At 41.1% G+C, this 25,552-nt stretch overlaps 1 protein-coding gene across 1 annotated transcript; it reads right to left on the reverse strand.

Annotated features, from left to right (window-relative positions):
* Positions 1-559: 559 nt before the first annotated feature.
* Positions 560-14,900, reverse strand: LOC123770815 (protein white). Its single transcript, XM_069305976.1, has 15 exons — positions 14,741-14,900; positions 12,536-12,689; positions 11,703-11,793; positions 9,866-10,010; positions 9,469-9,540; positions 8,811-8,909; positions 7,827-8,065; positions 7,192-7,314; positions 6,450-6,654; positions 6,226-6,366; positions 5,373-5,530; positions 4,640-4,710; positions 4,340-4,445; positions 3,494-3,674; positions 560-975 (listed from the first exon to the last, which is right to left on the reverse strand). The coding sequence occupies exons 1-15, from the start codon at positions 14,780-14,782 to the stop codon at positions 880-882; spliced, it is 1,923 nt and encodes a 640-aa protein (XP_069162077.1). The 5' UTR covers positions 14,783-14,900; the 3' UTR covers positions 560-879.
* Positions 14,901-25,552: the final 10,652 nt, after the last annotated feature.

Genomic DNA, 25,552 nt, shown 5'->3' on the forward strand with positions numbered 1-25,552 from the left:
AGGGGACGACGACGACGTTACGGCCCGTCCTGGACCATTCTCAAATCGATTGTGAGAACATTTACAATCGACTTGAGAATGGGAGGATAGACAGAAACGTCGTCATCCCTTCACTTATTGGTGTGTGGTTTGGTCAACATATTTCAGCCACGTTATTGTGACTCCTCGTCTGCTTATGGACCGTGTTTGTAATAACATTTCTGCAGGTTTATCTGATTGTAATACCCTATTTTAGTGCCATCAGGGACTCTACTAATGTTATTCTTCACTCATATATTTAAATTATTGATGTATATTGTAATCTTTGACTTTGTATATCACTGTGATTTGGAGAAATGGGTTACATTTCTCACTGTATACATCTCACATGTCTCACAACCTCTATACATTCTCTTTTTTATGTACAACCATCAGTAGCATTGAGGATCAAAGTTTTTTCTAGAATATTTGCAATTACATTTTTTGTATTATTGCTTTTTCACCAACTGGACGTTTTTCATTTGAACTGACTCAACACAAGCACTTTCAAAATACTAATTATTTAGGATAATAACAGTCATTGTAAATGTTAAAAAATTTATCTAAATACGATAAAAATTCACCTCAGAATCGTTCCTTCTCTCTCTCTCTCTCTCTCTCTCTCTCTCTCTCTCTCTCTCTCTCTCTCTCTCTCTCTCTCTCTCTCTCTCTTTCTCTCTCTCTCTCTCTCTCACTATCTCTGAAGAGTTACTGAATGAATCTCAGTATCCGACATAACTCTCTCACTCACGCTCAAGACCTCACACAAGTTCACAAATATCAACGAACAATGTGAACAAAACATAAGTCGCGTGTCTTCAACGGCAGCTGTAACACTGTGGTGTTCCTTGGTCAAGTGATCTACCGAATAGTCTTGGAGAGGAGGAGGAGGAAGGCCAGGAAGCGGTACCCAACAAACAGGGCGCATAGAGCACCGATGTCCATCCCGAAATGTTTCTGGAAAATAGAAAAATAAAGTGTATTTAGTGTGTGTGTATTTAGGTATTATTAGTTATCGTGTAGGATCATACTCATATTGGTTATGTATATTTGTGAATATATATATATATATATATATATATATATATATATATATATATATATATATATATATATATATATATATATATATATATATATATATATATATATATATATATTGGTAGCAGTCTTTCCTGTAGACATATATTATTAAATATGACCGAAAAAGTAAGATTAATAATTCTAACACGAATTTTCTCAATCTTTCGTACATTTCTTTTCACTGTTGGAGGTAAATCAAAAATCAATTCTCCAAAATTCATTTTTATTTCTAGTCTGACGCGACACGAGCGCGTTTCGTAAAACTTATTACATTTTCAAAGACTTTAGTTTACAAATACACAACTGAATAGAACTTACGCATCTCCGATTTTATATCTACATTTGAGTGAGGTGGAAGGGGTGATGTGGCATTAATCAACACAAGACAGAACAAGAGGTGGCATTAATAGGGTATTAATTTCATCAACACAAGACAGAACAAGAGGTGGCATTAATAGGGTATTAATTTCATCAACACAAGACAGAACAAGAGGTGACATTAATAGGGTATTAATTTCATCAGCACAAGACAGAACACGAAACAATGGGTATTGAATAGAAGTGTTTGTAGAAAGCCTATTGGTCCATATTTCTTGATGCTTCTATATTGGAGCGGAGTCTTGAGGTGGGTAGAATATAGTTGTGCAATAATTGGCTGTTGATTGCTGGTGTTGACTTCTTGATGTGTAGTGCCTCGCAAACGTCAAGTCGCCTGCTATCGCTGTATCTATCGATGATTTCTGTGTTGTTTACTAGGATTTCTCTGGCGATGGTTTGGTTGTGGGAAGAGATTATATGTTCCTTAATGGAGCCCTGTTGCTTATGCATCGTTAAACGCCTAGAAAGAGATGTTGTTGTCTTGCCTATATACTGGGTTTTTTGGAGCTTACAGTCCCCAAGAGGGCATTTGAAGGCATAGACGACGTTAGTCTCTTTTAAAGCGTTCTGTTTTGTGTCTGGAGAGTTTCTCATGAGTAGGCTGGCCGTTTTTCTGGTTTTATAGTAAATCGTCAGTTGTATCCTCTGATTTTTGTCTGTAGGGATAACGTTTCTATTAACAATATCTTTCAGGACCCTTTCCTCCGTTTTATGAGCTGTGGAAAAGAAGTTCCTGTAAAATAGTCTAATAGGGGGTATAGGTGTTGTGTTAGTTGTCTCTTCAGAGGTTGCATGGCTTTTCACTTTCCTTCTTATGATGTCTTCGACGAAACCATTGGAGAAGCCGTTGTTGACTAGGACCTGCCTTACCCTACAGAGTTCTTCGTCGACTTGCTTCCATTCTGAGCTGTGGCTGAGAGCACGGTCGACATATGCGTTAGCAACATTCCTCTTGTACCTGTCTGGGCAGTCGCTGTTGGCATTTAGGCACATTCCTATGTTCGTTTCCTTAGTGTAGACTGCAGTGTGGAAACCTCCGCTCTTTTCCATGACTGTTACATCTAGAAAGGGCAGCTTCCCATCCTTTTCCATCTCGTAAGTGAAACGCAGCACGGAACTCTGCTCAAATGCCTCCTTCAGCTCCTGCAGATGTCTGACATCAGGTACCTGTGTAAAAATGTCGTCAACATACCTGCAGTATATGGCCGGTTTCAAGTTCATGTCGACTAAAACTTTTTGCTCGATGGTACCCATGTAGAAGTTTGCAAACAGGACACCTAGGGGAGAACCCATGGCGACCCCATCTACTTGCTTATACATGTGCCCATCCGGGCTCAAGAAGGGTGCCTCTTTAGTACAAGCTTGGAGTAGTTTCCTCAGAATATTTTCTGGTATGTCAAGAGGAGTACAGGCTGGATCACGATTGGAGAATTGATTTTTGATTTACCTCCAACAGTGAAAAGAAATGTACGAAAGATTGAGAAAATTCGTGTTAGAATTATTAATCTTACTTTTTCGGTCATATTTAATAATATATATATATATATATATATATATATATATATATATATATATATATATATATATATATATATATATATATATATATATATATATATATATATATACAGTAAGGAAGGAGAATCACAAATTTAATGTGAACTGTTAATATTGTAATACGTTTAAGCTTTGCGAAACAATTTAAAATTAAAGTTTTCTCCTTAAATCATATGAAACTAAATGTTTAAGTAGACAGGGAAAATATGAAATCATAGAATTATTTTCAATCTTAACACCTTTCTAAGTCATTCAACCATTATTTCAGAGAACTAACCAAAATCAAACCACCATCCTAAACAGAACAACTAATACAAAACACACAACCTTCCTAAATCAAACGACCATTATAAGGCATAACAACCATCCAAAATCACCCACAACTATCCTAAATATTTCAATCATACAACTTTCCCAGCCCCAATGATCATCCAAACTCATCCCACCATTTACCAACCTCATCAAAACCGAGTGTGGCGATGATATCGGATCCTATTTCAAACTCAGAAGAGCAGTTGCCACTGATGGTCTCGTTGGTGCAGAACATCGTGTTCTTCCACTGGTTGATGCTCAGGGCCTCATAACTGTACTGGAACCAGGACAGGTAACTCATCCAGTCCAGGTACACGGGAACCGTCCTGTGGGGGAAAATGATGTACATTCTCCAGTATGCAGATGCAATGTTGAAGTGATGAGCATGATGATGCATGATGATGATGACCCACAATAGACTGGAGAATGGTCCAGGACGGACCGAAACGTCGTCGTCCCTTTACTTTCTAGTGTGTGGTCTGGTCAACATATTTCAGCCACGTTATTGTGACTCCTCGTCCGCAATGCATGATATGTGATGAAATAATGATTATGAAATTTAATGATGAGGGTCATGTTAGAATGATGATTAGAATGATTATATGGATAGTGTATTTGGTGATGAAAATAATGTTATGTTGAAGATAACAAAGATTGTTTTTGTTCAGTTTATTTGGGTTTTAATAAACATAATATAAAATCATATTAATAATATATAATATTACTGTTATATTAATTATTATTATCACATAGGCAATTATTTTTTGCCGGTTGTATTTATTTTAATTCTATATGTTTATATCCAACTCTCTCTCTCTCTCTCTCTCTCTCTCTCTCTCTCTCTCTCTCTCTCTCTCTCTCTCTCTCTCTCTCTCATATGTTTTCTGCTATGAAGACTTTATTCAGAAGAGAGCTCACACACACACACACACACGCACTCACACACACACACACACACACATACACATACACATACACACACACTACTGACCCTGGCTTCATGTAGAACCCGCCGAAGAGTAAGAGAGGGAAGGTGAGAGGTGTAGAGAGGACAAGCGCCGTCTGGTAGTTCTTGGCCATACAGGAGATCATGTAACCTGCACCCACAGCCAGATGGATCAGTTGTAGAACATCATAAATCGAATAGTTAATATGAAGAAAGCAGTTATTGTAAAGTGTTGATCACCAGGAGAGTTGTGATCATAAAGGGAACTTTATTAGACAACAGACAGCTATATCACAACGAATGAGAACAGGAAACGGAGATATGGACTCGTTATTCGTTACTTACCGTACGAAATTGCTACGTTCGCCACCAGAACCATGATCAACATCGTTGTGAAGAAGTTCTCAACATCAGCCCTGTTTTGCCAGGTAAAAAAAATAATACATTATATATATATATATATTTATATATATATATAATGATATATATAATTATATATATACAATTGGACCCCACAAAAATAGTTTGTAAATATATATATATATATATATATATATATATATATATATATATATATATATATATATATATATATATATATATATACATTATATATATATATATTTATATATATTTATATATATTTATATATATTATATATATATATATATATGTATATATATATATATATATATATGTATATATATATATATATGTATATATATATATATATATGTATATATATATATATATATGTATATATATATATATATATATATATATATATGTATATATATATATATATATGTATATATATATATATATGTATATATATATATATATGTATATATATATATATGTATATATATATATATATATATATATATATATATATATATATATATATATATATATATATATATATTTACAAACTATTTTTGTGGGGTCCAATTGTTCATTTCAGTACGTTAGACCCCCATAATTCCTAAAGGTACTAAATCATTTTAGGATGCTCTTGATATAGATCTCCCCCCCCCCCTATCCCTCCTCATCTCTCCTCATCACTCATGCTTCTCACCTGAGTCCCACCATATAGTAAGCAATAGAAATGAAGCCGACGGGGCTTATGATGAATATGGGCAGCTCAACGAGGTTCCTGGTCAGGAAGAAGATGTCCGTGCGATAGAGTCCGTTCCAGTGCTCCCGAAGGAAGAGCGGCATTACCCCGGAGAAGGTCTGTGGGAAGAATAAGGAAGAGAATAGGGAGATTGAAAGGAAAGAGAACAAGAGGAAGACGGAGCGAAATTAGAAGACTTTGATGAGGAGGAGGACGATTAGGATATGGATAAGGAGGGTTTGAAGACATTCAGAGCTCGCGAAATTGGAGAACACAGAACGAAAGACACTGATAACTGTGAAAAAATTTTGGGCTTATGATAATTAATGATGCTAACATATATTACAATGCAGATAAAATTAATAACAGAAATGTAAACACAAATTATACACAAGCAACACTCCAAATAACGTTAATAATAAATACTAATAATAATAATAAGTCGAAAATGAAACTGAGATGTTTGCGTTATCAATTAATTGCAGTTTCAGTATGATAAGCTTGGAAGCTGGAAGTGGAAGTATTGGAGGAGGTCATCTGGAAGATGTTGTGTGGTGATGTTGGAGAAAGACAGCTGGAAGAGTATTGTTCCGTAGGTAAATGGCTGTTCAAAGCCATCTACGAAAGTTAAGTAGTGTGAAGAGCTGACTGACACTGTCTTAATGTTCCTGATCCTTAATGTTGATGTCAAGAGAGACATTCACATATTACAATGAAGAGCTAATAAGAACATCATCTACTTCGACTTCGCATCTACAACACAAACACATCATAGAGAACAACACGATAATGAAGTACGATGTTGTAGACTGACCGTAACGACGGGGAACATGTTGGAGAACGTCATATTGGTGAGGAACACGAAGAGAACACCGCTGATGTTCTGTACAGATGTGAGCGAAATGCCATCTTTGTCCAGGTCGAAGAAGATCAAGCCGAACACGATGGAGAAAAACTGAAATACAGAAAATAGCGTTAGAAATTGTCTGGTTTTAGTATAAGTTGATATTCGTTAATAGTACAGAAGGAACCACTCACCAACGACTGCGCGATTTTAGTAATCACTAGAGTGAGGTCTCTGGAGAGTTCTACGAAGCTTCTCCTCATCATAGCGGCGAACTGGTTGCCCCAGGAGGCACGGTAAGGGCTCTTGGGTAACTTGATGTGGGCCAAGGGGTCTCCGTGGACAGGTTCCTTTAAGACCTCCTTGATCTTCTCATCCATCTCCTGGCCTTCACCGTCTCTGTGTAGCGGTGGACACATGTGGTAAGCCTTGTGAGGTTGTGGGTTGGTGGGGTGGAGTTGGTATGATTATGAATGTGTGTGTGTATGAATGTTACACACGTAGTAATAAATCAATGTCAACAATAAATATATGCATACATTTTATATATGGATATGCAGCATTCATAAATGTATCTCAGTATGTATGAGTGATCTTTCACAATAAGGAACTTGCCAAGCATAAATGCTTCTCTTAGTGCACATTTAGTGTATGTGAGCACGAATTGTTTCGAAAGTTCGATACTGACTTACCGTAATCCTGCCAATAAACGAACGAACTGAGTCACGAAAGAACGAGCGAAAAGAATTATAAACACACCCACTGACACACGGATGAGCAGACGAACGAAACGGGCAAGCAACACACGAACAGATTCATGTGTAGACGAATGGAAAGGGAAAGAACGACGGGTTGAGAAAACTAACAGTTGCGAGTCAGGATGTCCTTAAAGCACACACACACAATAGGGAGATCCTGCAGCCCCTCAGCACTCACCTGTAGGAGTCGCAGACGTGAGTGATAAACTGCCGGCACTCCTCCTCAATGCCTGTCCGGACAGCGAGGGCGTAGATGAAATGGTCTCCCGGATTGTAGTTTTCAGGGCAAGGGCGCTCCATCCTGGAGTATAAGGAAGGCAGGGCTGAGGATAAACTCAGTTAGTTCTGGAAACTCCAACTCCACGACAATAACTTGTTATGAACGAATACTCGAGAGGTCAACACGACACATTACAATGTTCCGAGCTCAAAATGGCTACTCTCTCTCCTTCCCTCCCGCATCGGGTTTTCTCCAGATGCGTTTTTATCAAGAAGTGGAAAGAGGGTTTATATTTAATTTGTTTTAGGACTGATAATTAAGTTCGATCCAGGAAAATGTGTTTTTTTATGATGTTTGGAGTCCAGAGACTGATGTTTTAAGAAGAATTTACATTATTATTAACTGATGAGTTTAATGGCGACGTGGCAATGATATCCCCGTTTTTTTCCGAGGAAAATTCCACTGTAATCTCGTTTTCTTTGAATCAATTTGTTAGTACAAAATCAGCAGCAATATTTACTGCATATTGAATTAAACTTTAGTAAATGATGTCGCTTTTTCCGACACTTGGCGTCTAATGAGTGAGAACTGACCTGGTGAAGAAGGAGTGGGCCTGGTCGACCGTGCCGGAGAAGGCGACTCGGCCCTCGGCCATGACCAGGAGGCGGTCGAAGAGGGCGAAGACCTCTGAGCTGGGCTGGTGAATGGTGGCAATGACCGTCTTGCCCAAGCTAGTGAGCCGCTTCATGGCCCCGACCACACTCTGGGCCATGAAGGAGTCGAGGCCGGAGGTGGGCTCGTCACACAGCAGCAGGAGAGGGTTGGTGATCATCTGATCCACCAACCATCCATCCGTCACCAAGGAACACAAGTGGATCATTTTGTCCAGTATAAAATCCAAGAGACACAGAAACATACATACAGCGCTATTTCTAAGGCACTCGAACGTGACTGTCAAACTCAACATTTAACAGAAATGACTAGTGAAGTATCAGTCATTGTTTTACATCATTCGTTTGTTTTCATGTTATAAATTCACAATGTTAATTAAATTTGTCTGGTCTGTGTAACTGATTATTACGCCTTTATAATTATTGGTGGAGATAATCACTCTTGTGAAATGACAGCAAATAATCCAAACACTTCTAAACCATTCAGTTGTGCTATACAGTCTCCTAGTTTTGGTGCCTTCTTTTTATAATTACTTCTAAACCAATCAATCCTATCCACGCATTCCTTGAAATAAATTAAAATTTATTAAAATCATATAAAAATGGTTCCCCTTATTTAAATGCAACCTGATTAAAACCCAGCAGTTACCAGCTTCACAATTCAATCACAGCCTTTTCCTGCTTTCAAGACTGATCATACATTCTCTTCGTTTGGTCGTGAATACCAGCATTATCCTCACTTTAATAAGACTATCAAAATCCTCAGATTAGGCAAAATTGTAATTATTTTTGTCAATAAAGATGTTAATAATTCGTTTGATCCAAACACCAACACCTTCACCCAAACACTTCCTTTCGAATCCAAAGACTTTCCCACTTCACAGGTTGAGACAAAGGGTAACACACCTCACAGGCAAAGGCGAGTCTTTTCTTCTCTCCGCCAGAGATTCCCTTAATGCGTCCTGGGATGCCGATCCTCGTATTGGCGCACTTGTTCAGGCCCAGCTGTGGAGATGCCCACACCTTTAATAACTCTCGTAGAATTTAATAATCATTAGTGTTGTAATTTATCTTATACTTAGGAGCTTACACACACACACTGTGTGTATGTACTTACCTAGTTCACAACTAGGTGAACTAGTTAAGTACATATACCCACAATAGCAGAAGATACCCACAATAGCGGCAGCAAGAGACATGAGAAGAGGAAAAAGTGAAGGGAACCAACGTCTCCCAGCTTAATAGTGCGAGACGAGAGTGTGGGAAGCCCTCGTCCATCAACCCAATAATCAAGAAGCATAAACCAATCCCTTGATGACATCAACTCTTGTTGATGTCATACTCTTGTACACTTCAAAAAGCCCTCACAGAAACGAAACTATTATAACTCTCAAACAATTAAGTGTTCCTTCAGGACTATCATAAAATAAGAAAGGACAATAGAGGAGGTGTAGCGGCGCTGCTGATCACAGGATACCATAAATTAGAGGTCTCAAAGGTCCCATAACAGTAGTTCCTCACAGACTAGACATAACTCACAGTTGTGTCTAGTCAAGGTACTCACTTCCTTCATGACTTCTTTCACGCGTTGCAGCCTATCCTTCTGTGAGACCTCCTTGCCAATCCTCAGTTGAGCCTGTGACCAGCCACACACAGGAGAGTTAAGTTAGTTATCATATGGCTATGGTTAAGTTGAGTTATCATATGGCTAACAAATATTGCATTTTTTTATTGTATTCATGAATAAAGAGAATTATAAAAGGTTACAATATTTTGCAGACCGTAATATGCTCTAAGAATGTGTGTATATCAAACTTTGGTTCTCTGTATGATGTGTGTATGTATGAGCTATTTGTATGAGTGCGCGTGCTGCTTGTGAGTGCACGTGCTGCTTGTGTGTGCGTGCGCTACTTGCGTGTGCGTGTGACATGCGCTACTTGCGTGTGACGTGCGCTACTTGCATTGAAGTGGAGCTGCTCCTTAACGGTGAAGACGCCAGTAAAGAGATCTTCCTGTTGGACGTACGCCGAGACGCCAGCGATAGTACGCATGTCCACCGGCTTACCGTTGATGTGAATATCGCCTGAGACCTCCAGCTTCGTCGTCCTAGGCACAACAAAGGAAAAGCATGCGTTAATGACGTAGGCACGTGCGGTAATGAATGAGAAACATGCATTGAAGAATGAGACACGCGTTTTAATGGTTAAATGAATGAGGCATTGATGAATACGTCACACGTTTTAACGATATAATTAATGAGAGGCAGGTTTAACACTTTTCTGAGAACTTCGCTTGGAATTACGGGTATTTACTACTCGATCGACTTGGGGTTTGTATGAATATGTTTGCCATTAAATTTTCGTTTTCTCTAATAGGCACAGTGCCTATTTGAGAAAACGGCAATGTATTGTAACTTAGAGGAGAGACTATTGAGTTGGTGACACAACGAGGGTAATCGCCCACTCCACACACTCTTGTGTTGGCCGCGATCATGATTCTACATTTATATGCATATGTCTGTGTAGAGAATTTTATTCTGAACACTATACAAACAAAAAAAACGGTGTGAAACAAGTATAAACTTGAAAAAACATGAGCAAAGTAAAAACATTTTACGCTCACGGGTACAAACACGCGTAAGATTTTATTCGCCGCAAATTTATTTGATGCTCTGTTGGCCAATTCTACCCATGTTCTTATAGAACTTTCTATTGTTATATAAAAAACTTTCTATTGCAAACACATTGCTATAAAAATGAAATACGTAGCTCGACAAATAATGTCAGGACAGTGAAATAAGTATAAACTTTCAAAGCGCTGCATCACAACAGTGTCGTCGCTGCTGAAATCACGGCTAACGCTTCGCCCAGTTCCCACACTCGTGCGGAACATAATTAGACATTGATAGGCATATGTCTGGGTGGGGAATTTTATTGCGAGTTCAGTGATATCAAAATAAGCGATGTAGGATGACTGTGTGGCTGGCAACAAACGAAAGAGTATGAACATTTACTTCCTGTTTGGGTGTCACGGCGAGTCATCTTCGTGTTTATTTACTTCGTGGTGGGATAGCAAATGCTTTGGTGACATTTTATGCATATGATCTTGTAGAGAATTTTATTGCCAACGCATTGATACCAAAATGAAAAACGTAGCTCGAGAATTGATGTTAGGAGCGTGAAAAGATTATACACTTTTTTGTGTTTACGCTTGAGTGCCCAGAACGCCGCGCGCACAAGGCGCTTTTTTTTCACACGTGCCGCGCCCACTAAAGTGTAATAAATGACACGCAGTATTGATGAATGAGATAAATGCATTGATGAATGAGACACATGCATTGATGAATGAGACACATGCATTGATGAATGAGACACATGCATTGATGAATAAGACACATGCATTGATGAATGAGACACATGCATTGATGAATAAGACACATGCTTTGGTGATGAAGAAACGTGTGTTTATGATATCCTTGATACAGTGATAAAATATGTCAGAAAGTTATACCACGTCAGATGTTACCTTGTTTTGGCCTTCAAGAGGAAGGACTTAACCTGAAAATGAAGACAGAGTAGAGACGGGTAATTAGGTGTAGTGAGGACAAGAATGGTCGATTTTTAACTGAAGGTGAAGATTGAGAGAGTATATACCTGAAGATTCACATGGCTGAGAGAGGGAATATACACTTGAAGATAGAGATATGGCTAAGATATTAGCCACGAACATTATGAAGAAAGCCACTACCTGAAGGCGTGACTGGTGAGAAGAGAAGGTTGGTAGAGTGAGACGACCTACCTGAAGGTGAGGACGTTGAGGAGTGTGGTCTTCCCTGCTCCTGACGAGCCCATGATAGCCAGCAGCTGCCCGCCCTCACACATCCCTGAGACTGTGATATCCAACAAATAACAACCCTCTTCCACCAAAGCTTAATTACTATTTAAAAAAAGAAGATATTCGTCATTTATTTATGTAAGATATTTGATTAGCAATTGAAAAATTTCGTAAAAGGTGTATTGTACAATCAATACCTGTGTGTGTTTTTTACGTCATGCATGTGTTCTATCCTGGAATGGATATTAATTCATGTGCAGTAGTTCGAAATTAGTTTTGATAAATGTATGTTGTAAGTTGAGAAACGTATATTCGTTATAATATAAACAAACATGCAATAATAGGGGTAATACGATTTTCTAGATCAAAAATGAAATTTTGTCCATTTAAGTTAATTGCATCTCATTAAATGTAACTAAACCATCTAAACTAATCTTGGATTAACTTGCAGCAAAAGCAAACGAGAGCAGTTAATGTAACAAATGCTTTTTTTTTTACTGTTTCTGCACACTGTTAGTCTTACAAATACTGAACACGCAAAGCTGTGCTTGTTGTACTGAATTGAAATCTGACCTAATTAAGAATATAATGGATTGAAAAACATTAACTGCTCATGTCAACTCATATTCAGCTTTAATATAAGCAAACTATTTACTCCAGATGTTAAATAAATATGAAGTCAGTGTTAAATGCATTTGTAAAGTAATTACCCAATCAATTGTATATATGTACATTTTTTAATGTGATTATTTTCCCGAACATAAAACGGAGAGTTGATGACAGACTTGGACACTCACCGTCCTTCAGGATATGAGTCTTGGGCGACTTCTTGATGAAGCCTTTGCCCGGGGCGAAGACATTGAGATTGCGCCACGCGTAGGTCACCCCCGCAGCAGGATCGAAGCCGTTCGCAACCACGCCCTTCTCTCCCAGGTCGATCTCCTCCATTGTCTAGCGAGAGAAACCCCAGTTGAAAGGCAAAGCGGAGAAGAAACGAAGTAGATCGCGACCTCGAGAAACTCCGTGACAATGACGACACAGAGGCGGGTTAGTCGTAACTTGAAACAGTACTAGATGACAATAATGGACACAATGGACACTAGAGTTCTCTTATGGTAAACGAGAAGTTAAAAGAAGCCCAAAGGAGATGAAAGAGATATAACTACATTCATATATAGGGTCGGGAGTCATTGCACTAGTTGACTGACAGCTAAAAGGCTGGTCCAGAAGCAGGAGCTCAGGTATTCGCCACCACAGCTGAATATACATAAACACAACCCTACACACACACACACACGCACGCACGTGTGGTGCTGAAACCAAAGGATACATATCTTTTTCACTCAACAAACGCTAATGGGTGATCACATACACAAATATAGCAATAACATGTACTTTCACTGCCCTTTAAGCGTATTAACCCCAAACATGCTGCTGGTATTTTCCTGTTGCACGTGTTAACCCCACATATTTGGGTGTAACACCAACCAATCATGTCACACATGTTGTAAGCATCCTCAACGAATCATGTTACAATAACAAGGTCAGACTTGCGTCAAAATAATCAAGTGATAACCTCATGTGTGGATAACATTGTGATAGGATTCACGGTGATAACCACGGTGAGTATCATATTGACTCCCCCCCCCTCTCGTTATCTCTCCCCTAATCATCACCACCACCAACATCATCATCACCACCACCATCATCACCTTCATCACCATCACCACTCAACCAACCACTAACACTCTATGTCTCTATGTAACTTAATGTGGAAAAATTCTTAAGAGTTAAGAGACAGTTCTATCACTGTTGTTCTAGTAATGTTCATGTGGTTTATGTGGGATGACATATTGCCCAAATCCTAGCCATTAACCTCAAGTTTACATATTCCAGACATTGTAAACATTTTATGTACGCTTAAACTGCCTTCTCATACCTGCTTCTCTTATGGCTGTGTACCGTCATCTTAGCTTCTGTCAAGTCCTTCAATCATAACCCGAGCAACTTTTAGTACAAACTTGAGGCAATAAGACCTGTAACTTTTATACCAGAAATGTAAATCACTGAGCCTATATTAAATTGGATTTCAGTACCTGAACCCATTATGTGACTGTACCCTTCAAGCTAATTTAAGCTAAATAAGAACAAGTTGCGAACAGACCGATGATGGGACAAGTTTATGAGCTCTAAATCTAACCTATCAGTGGTTAACTTGTTAAACTAAACGCATTCGTGCACCATAATCACGTCAGTGAAGATTTCATCATAGTCTGCCATATAACGAGAAAAAATACCGTTTTCTCTTTTGTAACGTAAGTGCTAAATAAAGAATGTTCAAGCTCCTTAACTATGATATTTATTCGTCTATCACACCATAAAATATTTTTAACAACAACTTAGTAGGATTGGCACTGTGTCACCAGAGAAAGTCACATCTTCGGAACGTATATAATTTTTGTCTCTACGTGTAATTTTTGTTTTTAAACAAATCATCAAACCGGGATATAAATGAGTTGACATAATCTTGGATTAGCCTGAGAAGAATAACGCACCAATAACTCTACCAAACTGTAGAGCTGAGATAAAGTAAAATCTCCACCACCTATTCCATTTATAATTATACTCTGATGGAAGAAGAGCCACGCAGCTATGAATCCTCGAATGAAATCAACAGACTCCTATACATGTTACTACTGGTCGAGTCAGACTCGATATACGCATCTCAAGAAGCTTGCATTACCTACCAATGGTTCCTATACCCCACACTAATGGGTATAGGATGAGTATGGGATGCACTGCCGCTCAGGGAATTGGTATGAGGTACACTACAGCTCACGGGAAGAGTTTGAGATACAAGCTAAATGAACTAGACGAACAATGCTATTCTGACACGCGAGAGAGAGAGAGAGAGAGAATACAAACGAATTCAAGAGCAGCATTAAAGTCGAGTAGACCAAAACAAAGTCTTGCCCCAATACACACACGGAGAACCAACTCACCTGTGATCGCCGCTTGAACTTCAGCCCTTGGACTGATGTCATCTTGAGCACCACGATATTTCCAACTCAATACTCACTCTTATCTATATACCTTCTTACGAAAGTAATCTTTAAGAGTTAGGGAATATTGGCTTTCTGTCGGGCAGCTATGAGGCTTGTTGTGTTTTTGGTCTTAACTGGCCGTGCTATCTTGGAGGATTGCAGGCTTATCAGCGTAATCAGTGATAGCTTACAGCGATATCAAAGGGAGTTGCTGGAGGTTATATGTAATGTGGTTGATTAGGTTATATTACCAGAGTTAAAGGTGTTAGTGGGAAACGTGTTTCATATGTTCGTTTGTGGTTTGTTCGTTGTTTAGGTCGTGTTGTAAATGAGGGAAGAAGGCCGAGTTGTTTGGTAAGCATTATTGATTTGACTGGGAGATGCGTTAATTGTTTTCTAAATTTATTCTTTTATAATTTTTTTTTAGTTATTTGATTCATTCATTGTTTTATGACATAACTGTTTTATGAATTAACTGTTTGATGTGGTAATTGTTTTAAGATTGAAGTGTTTTATGAATTAATCGCTTTATGAGGTAACTGTTCTACGAGTTAATTGTTTCATAAGTTTATTGTTTCATGAGCTTCATTCTTTTCTATATTTCTGCTCAACCTGAACAAAATATTTACCAAGGCATATTATTATCTTTAAAAATTATTATTTACCCCATTGTAATGGGTATTAGAGAGTGTTAGCCGGAACTCCTTCCAGGAAGTGACCATCCCACAAAATCATGCAAATGATAGTTGGACCACAAATTCGTTCCTGGGATTATATAGGTCAGTTCAACGCTCGAGGGAAGGTCGGGGTCTTACAACCAAGGGTTACATGAACTGGCAAAAAGAAAAAATAGATGGTACAGGTTCTCTCCAAGAGTTACAGCTCTGTACTACATATTCAGGCCTGGGGTGACTACTCTACTACTTTCCCATCTTCTCTACTCTCCTTCTCTCCCATTCTCTCCTCCTCTCCGCTCATTTTCCTCCTCCCCCATTATCTCCTGCTCCTTCTTGACGGCACTCCGCCCTTCAGACCCTCACGTACGCCTTTATCTACCGTAACAGCTACTCGCGGAATATGACAACCCACTGTTATTTGCGCTAAAATCATCATGACATAGTACCTCTACTCTGAGGTTACCATTGACGTCAGGGTATTCCAAATGGGTTTTTATTATACCCCTAAACAAATTATGGATGCTAATCGCGGGGAATACGCGCCCAAATAATACGAAGTAGCGTCCACTCATCCTTGGGACAAGTGATTGATTGGTCACACGTGTCTACCAGGACGATAGTAGTGTTTCCTGGTTAAATGCCCTTAAGGTGTATCACCTCAACAACGCCTTCAGTGACCTCAATAAAGTGTATCACCTCAATCACTTACTCTAGTATGCAAATTAACATTAGCGCTTTCAAATTCCGGTTATTGCTCAGCCAGTCAATAACACATACTCGGAGAGAACATTGAGAAGAAAAAGCTGAGATCTGCGAATAGAGAAAGAGAAGGGTAGCCAAACCAGTTGGACCATCAGAGGGTCCCAAAGAAGCCAAAGTCGGCCTTCGTTGTACTGATTAGTCCAAGTGGAGGATCAAACTGCTTCTATATGTCTTCCGTGGTACCTCTTTTGGTCCTCTTGTCCTACTCTAAGGGTGTGTAAAGGTATCTTAAGAGCTGCCAGAACGGATATTCCGTTCTCCTTTTCGTTCTCTTCTGGATATTATTTGCCTTTTTTCCTGGATAGAACAATAACAAAACAGCCTCCAACGCGACGAGTGAAATTCCTTACATGCTGTGAAGCATGTTAATGTGATAACAAATTCGTTATTGTCTATATACATCTTTTTTAACAGATAAATTAGCTGATTATTCACTATTATCTTGCACAGACCTACGTTCTAATGGTGAACTTTAGACAGCTGTGAGGCTTTAATTATTCGCTGCTGGAAGCTTAGTCATTGTAGAGTCTATTGTATCACGGGAATATGTTTTTGTGTGAGAATAAGTTATTTTTTTAAACTATTTGGCGAAGGATTTTATTAATGATCATCAATAAGTTTATGATGAGTATGTTTACATTTTTCGGATCTTTGATTCGTATTATTGTGTTGTTTGGTTTAATTTGCTTATGCATGTTTGTTTGAATGCCTGCACCTCTCTCTCTCTCTCTCTCTCTCTCTCTCTCTCTCTCTCTCTCTCTCTCTCTCTCTCTCTCTCTCTCTCTCTCTCTCTCTCTCTCTCTCTCTCTCTCTCCGTAGCCCCTTACTCCTCTCCCCCCTTACACACACACACACACCTTCCTCCTATGCTTTTTTGTTTACTCTAGAAACGTTTCTATACGTTTTACTTCTTATCATTTTCCAGTCAAACGTTTCCAAATTATACAAGTAATCGCCAATGATTTCTGAACGCTAGAGTTAGCGATCAATTTCCAAGTGGTAGGTGGGAGTAGATAGGAGTAGGTAGGGGTAGATGGTCTAGCTGTAATAGGTAGCGGTAGGCGGGGTCTGGCAGCTGTTGGTAGAGGTAGGTAGGGATATGATAAGCGGAATTTGAAAGAGCAGTTTGAAGGTGTTTACCTTTGCTGTTTTTGGTGCTCTAACGCAGTCATACTCACTCGAGTGTGTGTGTGTGTGTGTACTCACCTATATGTACTCACCTATATGTGCTTGCAGGATCGAGCATTGACTCTTGGATCCCGCCTTTCTAGCTATCGGTTGTTTACAGCAATGACTCCTGTCCCATTTCCCTATCATACCTAGTTTTAAAAGTATGAATAGTATTTGCTTCCACAACCTGTTCCCCAAGTGCATTCCATTTTTCTACTACTCTCACGCTAAAAGAAAACTTCCTAACATCTCTGTGACTCATCTGAGTTTCCAGTTTCCACCCATGTCCCCTCGTTCTGTTATTATTACGTGTGAACATTTGATCTATTTCCACTTTGTCAATTCCCCTGAGTATTTTATATGTCCCTATCATATCTCCTCTCTCCCTTCTTTTCTCTAGTGTCGTAAGGTTCAGTTCCTTCAGCCGCTCTTCATATCCCATCCCTCGTAGCTCTGGGACAAGCCTCGTCGCAAACCTCTGAACCTTCTCCAGTTTCTTTATGTGTTTCTTCAGGTGGGGGCTCCATGATGGCGCGGCATACTCTAAGACGGGTCTCACGTAGGCAGTGTAAAGCGCCCTAAAAGCTTCCTCATTTAGGTTTCTGAATGAAGTTCTAATTTTCGCCAGTGTAGAGTACGCTGCTGTCGTTATCCTATTTATATGTGCCTCAGGAGTTAGATTGGGTGTCACATCCACTCCCAGGTCTCTTTCTCGAATCGTTACAGGTAGGCTGTTCCCCTTCATTGTGTACTGTCCCTTTGGTCTCCTGTCACCTGATCCCATTTCCATAACTTTACATTTACTGGTGTTAAACTCCAGTAGCCATTTCTCTGACCATCTCTGCAGCCTGTGTAAGTCCTCTTGGAGGATCCTACAATCCTCGTCTGTCACAACTCTTCTCATTAATTTTGCGTCATCTGCAAACATTGACATGTATGATTCCACTCCTGTAAACATATCATTTACGTAAATTAGAAAGAGGATTGGTCCCAGCACCGATCCTTGAGGTACTCCACTTGTTACTGTTCGCCAGTCCGACTTTTCGCCCCTTACCATTACCCTCTGGCTCCTTCCTGTTAGGTAGTTCTTCACCCATACTAGGGCCTTTCCGCTTACTCCTGCCTGCCTCTCAAGTTTGTATAGCAGTCTCATGTGCGGTACCGTATCAAAGGCCTTTTGGCAGTCAAGAAATATGCAGTCTGCCCAGCCTTCTCTGTCCTGCCTTATCCTTGTTACTTTATCATAGAATTCTAAAAGGTTTGTTAGGCATGATTTCCCTGTCCAGAACCCATGTTGGTGCTTGTTTACAAACCCAATGCTCTCCAGGTGCTCAACAAGTCTTAGCCTAATTATTCTTTCAAGTATTTTGCAGGGGATGCTTGTCAGTGATACGGGTCTGTAGTTAAGTGCCTCCTCCCTATCCCCCTTTTTGAAAATCGGTACGACATTTGCCTCCTTCCAGCAACTGGGCAATTCTCCCGACATAAGTGACTCATTGAAGATCATTGCCAGAGGCACGCTGAGAGCCTGCGCTGCCTCTTTAAGTATCCACGGTGATACTTTGTCTGGTCCAACAGCTTTATTTGCATCCAGTGTTGTCAACTGTTTCATTACATCCTCTGCTGTCACCTCTATATCTGATAGTCTTTCATCTTGGGTAATCTCTTCTAACAATGGGAGCTGCTCAGGCTCGGTAGTGAACACTCCATGGAATTTTGCATTCAGTACCTCGCAGATTTCCTTGTCGCTTTCTGTATATGCCCCTTCTGTTTTCCTCAGTCTTGTCACTTGGTCATTTACCGACATCTTCCTTCTTATATGGCTATGTAGTAATTTTGGTTGCTTTTTCGCTTTGACTGCAATATCGTTCTCATAATTTCTTTCCGACACTCGTCTTATGTTAATGTAATCATTCCTAGCTCTGTTACATCTAATCCTGTTGTCCTCTGTCCTTTGTCTTCTGTACTTCCTCCACTCCCTCCTGCTTCTCACCTTTGCTTCCTGACACTGTCTATTAAACCATGGGTTATTATATTCCCTCCTGCTTTTTTTCTTTATTGTTGGAATAAATCTATCTTCAGCCTCCTTGCATTTCAATATGACTTGGGTCATCATACCTTGCACTGTTTTTCCTCTAAGTTCTTCCTCCCACTGCACTTCTCCCAGGTAGTCCCTTATCCCTCTGTAGTCCCCTTTTCTGTAATCAAGTCTCCTTTCCCGGACCTCTTGTCCTTTGGTCACAATTTTAAGCTCCATCATGTAGTCAAAGGCTAGGACACAATGGTCACTAGCTCCTAGTGGTATTTCATGTTCCAACTGCTCGATGTCTTCTACATTCTGAGTGATAATGAGATCTAATAGGCTGGGCGTATCCCCTCCTCTTTCCCTAGTATCTTCTTTCACATGCTGTGTTAGGAAATTCCTGTCAATAACGTCTACCAGCTTCGCTCCCCAGGTCTCCTCCCCGCCATGGGGATTCCTCGTTTCCCAATCTATCTCTCCGTGATTTAGGTCCCCCATGACCAGCAGCTTCGCTCTCATTCTATGCGCTAAAGTTGCTGCCCTCTGCAGTTCATCCATACATGTCTTGTTGCTGTCCTCGTACTCCTGCCTGGGCCTTCTACTGTTTGGTGGGGGATTGTAGAGTATCAAGATTACAATCTTCTTCCCATCCACTGTCAGGGTTCCATGTATGAAGCTTGTGCTTTCATTGGTACCCGGATTTTCCAGCTCATCAAACTTCCATTTCCGCTTTATTAGTAGTGCCACTCCACCTCCCTGTCTCTGTGTCCTTTCTTTTCTTATCACCTGGTACCCCTCTGGAAAGATTGCATCCGAGATCATGCCATTTATTTTAGTTTCCACTATTGCCACTATGTCTGGGTCTGCCTCACTAACTCTTTCTTTTATCTCTTCTGCTTTATTGGCTACCCCATCAGCATTGGTGTACCAAACCTTGAGACTCTTCTTGGAAACTCGGGTGTCAGAGTTCCCCCTTTCACCAGGGGTCTGGGGGGAACTGGGGGGTGTCTGGGGGGCAAGTGGGGGCTGTGGGGGCTGTGGGGGCGAGTGGGGGGGTGCTAGGGGGGTGCCTGGGAGTGCCTGGTAGGCAAATGGGGTCTGGGCATCTAGGGGGGTAAGAAGGGCATAATGGGTCTGAAAGTTAGGGGTCTGAATAGCATAGGGGGGTTGAGAAATAGAGTGAGACTGAGAGTCAGATAGAGGTTGAGAGGTTGGGGGGAAGAGGGATACTGAGGTGAGATGAGAATGGAGCATGGGTGCTGGGAGTGGAAGAGAGGGTATATTAGATAGGGGGGAATCGGGGGTAGGTGGGGGTTTTGGGGTAGAAGAGGGGAAGAGGGAGATGGGGGAAGGTGTTAGGGGGTCACAAGGTGAGGGGGTTAAATGTGGGCTGGAGGTGCATAGGAGGGGTGAGGGTTGGGTGGGGTTTGGGGGTGAGTGGAAGAGGGGTGCAGTGGAAGCTGGGATGGAGTAGATGGAATTGAAGTCAATGGGGTAGAAGGGGCAGGGGAGTGGGAAGGGGTATTTGGGGAGGGGGGATGGGAAGGTGGGTTTGGGGAGGGCATGGCTTGACCCACTGGGGTCGCTGACAAGTGTGATGTAGCAGGGGCAGGGGAATCGTTGTGGAGGTGCAAATGTGGAAGGGACAGGGGGGTTTTGGGAGGCTGAGGCAGGGGGGATGTATAGGAGGGCTGAGTTGGGGAGGATGCGACCTGGGAGGTGACCTGGGAGGTGACCTGGGAGGTGACCTGGGAGGTGACCTGGGATGTGACCTGGGAGGTGAGATTACCTGGGAGGTTAGTACGTTGTCGTTGTTGCCATCTATTTTTGTGGGCTGTTTGCTCATCTTTCGTCATAAACCTCTCTATAAACACATTGTAATGGGTTTCACTTCCTCTGAGTAAATGCTTGCTCCTCATTATGTACTCCACTGCCTCCTCATTGGAGAATTGCACCAGAACAGGTCTCTTCTTGGTACAATTGTAAGGTCCAACCCGTCGATTGATATCCACCTCGCGTTCTGCCATCTCTGCTCCAATACACCTCAATATCTCGTGCAATTCGTAATTTTCTGTTTCTATTCTCTCTTGTCTTGTTGGTGCCCTAGATTCGAATAATCCATGTATTATAATAGACCGTCTCCTCAGGAATTCATTGTCATGCTGGTAGCCTGTCCCCTGGGGATTCCCCATCCCAACCGCAGTCACTAACCCATCTCCCACTAATCCCACTCTATCCTTAGCCATGCTGCTAAACCTTCCTAATTCGTTTGTGATACGAGCACATTCCCTCTCCCAGTCCTCTCTTCCCTTCCTAATCTCTTCCTGAACATAGAGCATAAGTTCTTGTTTCTGCCTCTCTACCGCATCCTGTATTTGCTGAAATACCTCACTTTTAATCCCCTGGATTAGATCCTCCAACCAATCACTCCTTCTCTCTACAAATTTCCCTATTAATTTGTCTATAAATCTGTCCTCCTCCTCATCCCTGCTGGTGATTGACCTTGAACCCCTTCTAGTCATTGCAGTAACAATCTAGCCAAAAAGGCGCTCCTCAATACCTTGCACAATCTGCTAACACAATAGGTGAGTGAATCTCCAATCGTCGTCCCACGTGGTGATATAAGGGTTGCTGCCGAGGTGAGGTCACGCGGTCAGAGGTCGGTGAGGTCTGGTTTCACACTGCACAGTATTTCCTCAACTATTTTGAATTACGCTAATTAAACTGTTTTTCTTCACTACCTTATGGCTCTGGTCAAAACCCAAGGTTTTTTCATTCACTTGTACATTCACTTATAGTCTTTTTCACTTCGAAGTTTCCTGAGTACCCCTCCCACTCCACGAGTGATCCAGGAGCTCCCAACCCACGTGCTGTGTGTGTGTGTGTGTGTGTGTGTGTGTGTGTGTGTGTGTGTGTGTGTGTGTGTGTGTGTGTGTTTACTAGTTGTGTTTACTAGTTGTGTTTTGCGGGGGTTGAGCTTTGCTCTTTCGGCCCGCCTCTCAACTGTCAATCAACTGTTTACTAACTACTTTTTTTTTTCCCCACACCACACACACACACCCCAGGAAGCAGCCCGTTACAGCTGACTAACTCCCAGGTACCTATTTACTGCTAGGTAACAGGGGCACTTAGGGTGAAAGAAACTTTGCCCATTTGTTTCTGCCTCGTGCGGGAATCGAACCCGCGCCACAGAATTACGAGTCCTGCGCGCTATCCATCAGGCTACGAGGCCCCAACATCCATCCCCAACAATAGATTCCACAATGACTAAGCTTCCAGCAGCGAATAATTAAAACCTCGCAGCTGTCTAAAATTCACCATTAGAACGTAGGTCTGTGTGTGTGTGTGTGTGTGTGTGTGTGTGTGTGTGTGTGTGTGTGTGTGTGTGTGTGTGTGTGTGTGTGTGTGCAAAAATGATGCGATACAAAAACCCAGACCTGTTCAGATTTGTTTTTTCCATTTATTACCGATTCCTGGAAGCGAATTTAACCGCTTGTCTAAGCAAGTGTTTTTTTTTCCTTTACTCCATATTTCAAGAGACCACCAGGCCACTGCAACCGTATATTTTCAAATCATTTTGACACCCGTCACATATAAGAAACAATGACAGCTGAAATCCATCAAACTAATAAGGCTGTTGTTACTAGGGGGAATTATTTTAATGTTGGTAGGGTGTGGCAGCAAGGGAGGAGGGGGGGAGGGGGGCTGAGGTTTCCGAGAAGTGCTGACATTACTGGAGGACGAGGCGTTTTGCACCCCATGTCGGCCTTGTGTTTCAATGCTCGGGAAGTTGCAGGGTTCTGGCGTCTTATGCTTCAGATCCTAATGTTTATTTCCTCGAGATCTTCTCGTTTATTGTTGACCAGACCACACACTAAAAATTGAAGGGACGACGATGTTTCGGTCCGTCCTGGACCATTCTCAAGTCGATTGTGTCCCTTCACTTCCCTTCATTCGTCCCTTCACGTTCTAGTGTGTGGTTTGGGCAACCGATTTCAGCCACGTTATTGTAACTCCTCGTTCTCGTTTATTTGTTCAAGATCTTTACATGTTCACTTGAGGATGCTGTATCTCCTCCTTTGCTTGAGCAAAGCAAACATTTACACGAGATGGATACGTGCGTAATCTCCTGATTCACAGTCGAGTTTACTTAAAAACTGGAAGAAGTCAAGAAGTGTAACAGGGAAGCTAGATGACGGCGAGACCCTGTCGAAAAGGTCATTAGAAGTTGGTGGGAAACTGCTCTTAAAGTCTAAGGTCTGAATGTTATGAACACAATGTGTACTTGACCGTACGCTGTCAACATTGCGTTTATTAGCTTAAGAAGCAAAAGGTTATAACAAACGGTAATAGAGAAATAGTTTGGAGACTTGTGATCATGTATGGAATTGGTAGGTTACTGTCATCTGGTTGAATTGTGTCGTTTATGAGTAAGTATAAGACACCCAACCCAGAAATCTGAAAATAAAAGGTGACGATGTTCCAGGTTGTTTTGGACCTTTATCAAGTCCTGGATCACTATCAAGTCCTGGACCATTATCAAGTCCTGGACCACTATCAAGTCCTGGACCATTATCAAGTCCTGGACCACTATCAAGTCCTGGACCATTATCAAGTCGTGGACCACTATCAAGTCCTGGACCATTATCAAGTCTTGAACCATTATCAAGTCTTCAACCATTATCAAGTCCTGGACCATTATAAAGTCGTGTAATGATAAACAGTGGTAGAGAGAGTCACTGTATAAGGTACGTGAGTGAGTGAGATGAGAGGCGAGACGTCAGAAGTGTTGGGGAAAAAGTTGAAGTACAGGAATAAGATTGAAGGTCTAATTTTCAGCCACGTTATTATGGCTTATTGTCGGCACATGTAGGTAACCTTATACGTGTTAGTGGTGTGAAGTGTCTGATGTTATCTCAGGTGTACACCAGGCTGTGTGGTACGAGCCTATTCAATAAATACATGCATGAAGCCATGAGGCTAATCAAAACAAGGATGTTAGTGGGTTGTAAACATTCTAAACATTGTAAGCTGGTCTATTACGAGTTGGAGCATGTACAGATTTTACGTATGCAAATGATGCGGTTATTTTGAAATTGAAAAACAAACTATAAAACGAATCTGAGTCAAACACAGAGTGTGCCGACTTTCGTGTGTAGTTGGCAGACGCGGGTCTAGTATGGAAGTTGAAAGGAAAAGAGTTGGAGCATTAAAAATGGATAATCTGAGAAGCATGTGTGTGTGGTGTGAGGAATGTACAGCGAGTAGGGAATGAAAATGTCTTGGAGAGATGTTAAGTGCAAAGCCAATGAAAAACATGGTTGAGAAGAGCATAATAAGATAGTTTGGTTATGCTAAAAATGAATGATTTAGGAAGGAAGGAAGGCCGAGATGGCGGTTTGGTGGATACAGAGAGTTTGTGAAGAATGGAATGAAATGGAACTATCAGGGGAAAGCGCCAACCCATTACCACTATAATAGCACTTGGAAAGGGTCAGGATAAAAATCTGGGATGAGACGGGGGAAGGGATTGGTGCCCAACCACTTGGACGGTCGGGGGATTGAACGTCGACCTGCATGAAGCGAGACTGTTGCTCTATCCGTCCAATCCAAGCGGTTGGGCATTTTGTGAGGAAGAGTAGGATGACTGTAGTGAGATTCTGTAGAAGAGAGTGGATGTAGGGGGAATGGAAGAGAGAAAGGAATAACTGGGTGAGCAATGAAGAGCTAAAAAGAATGAGGGGGGTAAGATATGGGGAGAGAAATAGCAGAGGCAGGAATAGGTAGACGAGAGGGGGGGAAAGGAGGTAGTGAGAATAACTTGAGCAGAGAATGGGATTAGAAAGCAAGTGCTCCAACGACTCCGGGTTCGCCAATTGTTGTTGCCTTATTACTATGCAGGAGCTGGCGTAGCTGTGTGGGGGAACATGGTATTATCTGCCCCCGGGAAGTCAAAAAGTAACTTTCAACTGCGGGACCTCTGTTGATACGTGCCAGGGACTAGGCGGAATGCACGCCCGTTATTACGTACCGAGACTTGTATGGCAAGAGCCATACAAGTGTCGGTACGAAATCAGTACGTACCATATTGTTGTCGGTACGTACCGGGATTAGAGGCGTGGACGTGCAAAGTTTTTT

This window comes from Procambarus clarkii, chromosome 56, assembly GCF_040958095.1.
Source record: "Procambarus clarkii isolate CNS0578487 chromosome 56, FALCON_Pclarkii_2.0, whole genome shotgun sequence".
Taxonomy (NCBI): Eukaryota; Metazoa; Arthropoda; class Malacostraca; order Decapoda; family Cambaridae; genus Procambarus; species Procambarus clarkii.

Coding starts and splice junctions, on each gene's coding strand:
- LOC123770815 (XM_069305976.1), bottom strand. CDS start 14,782: ATGACATCAGTCCAAGGGCTGAAGTTCAAGCGGCGATCACAG. Junction 10,011..11,702: donor CTCAACGTCCTCACCTTCAG/GTAGGTCGTCTC, acceptor TGTTGTGCCTAG/GACGACGAAGCTGGAGGTCT. Junction 6,367..6,449: donor CTAAAATCGCGCAGTCGTTG/GTGAGTGGTTCC, acceptor TCTGTATTTCAG/TTTTTCTCCATCGTGTTCGG.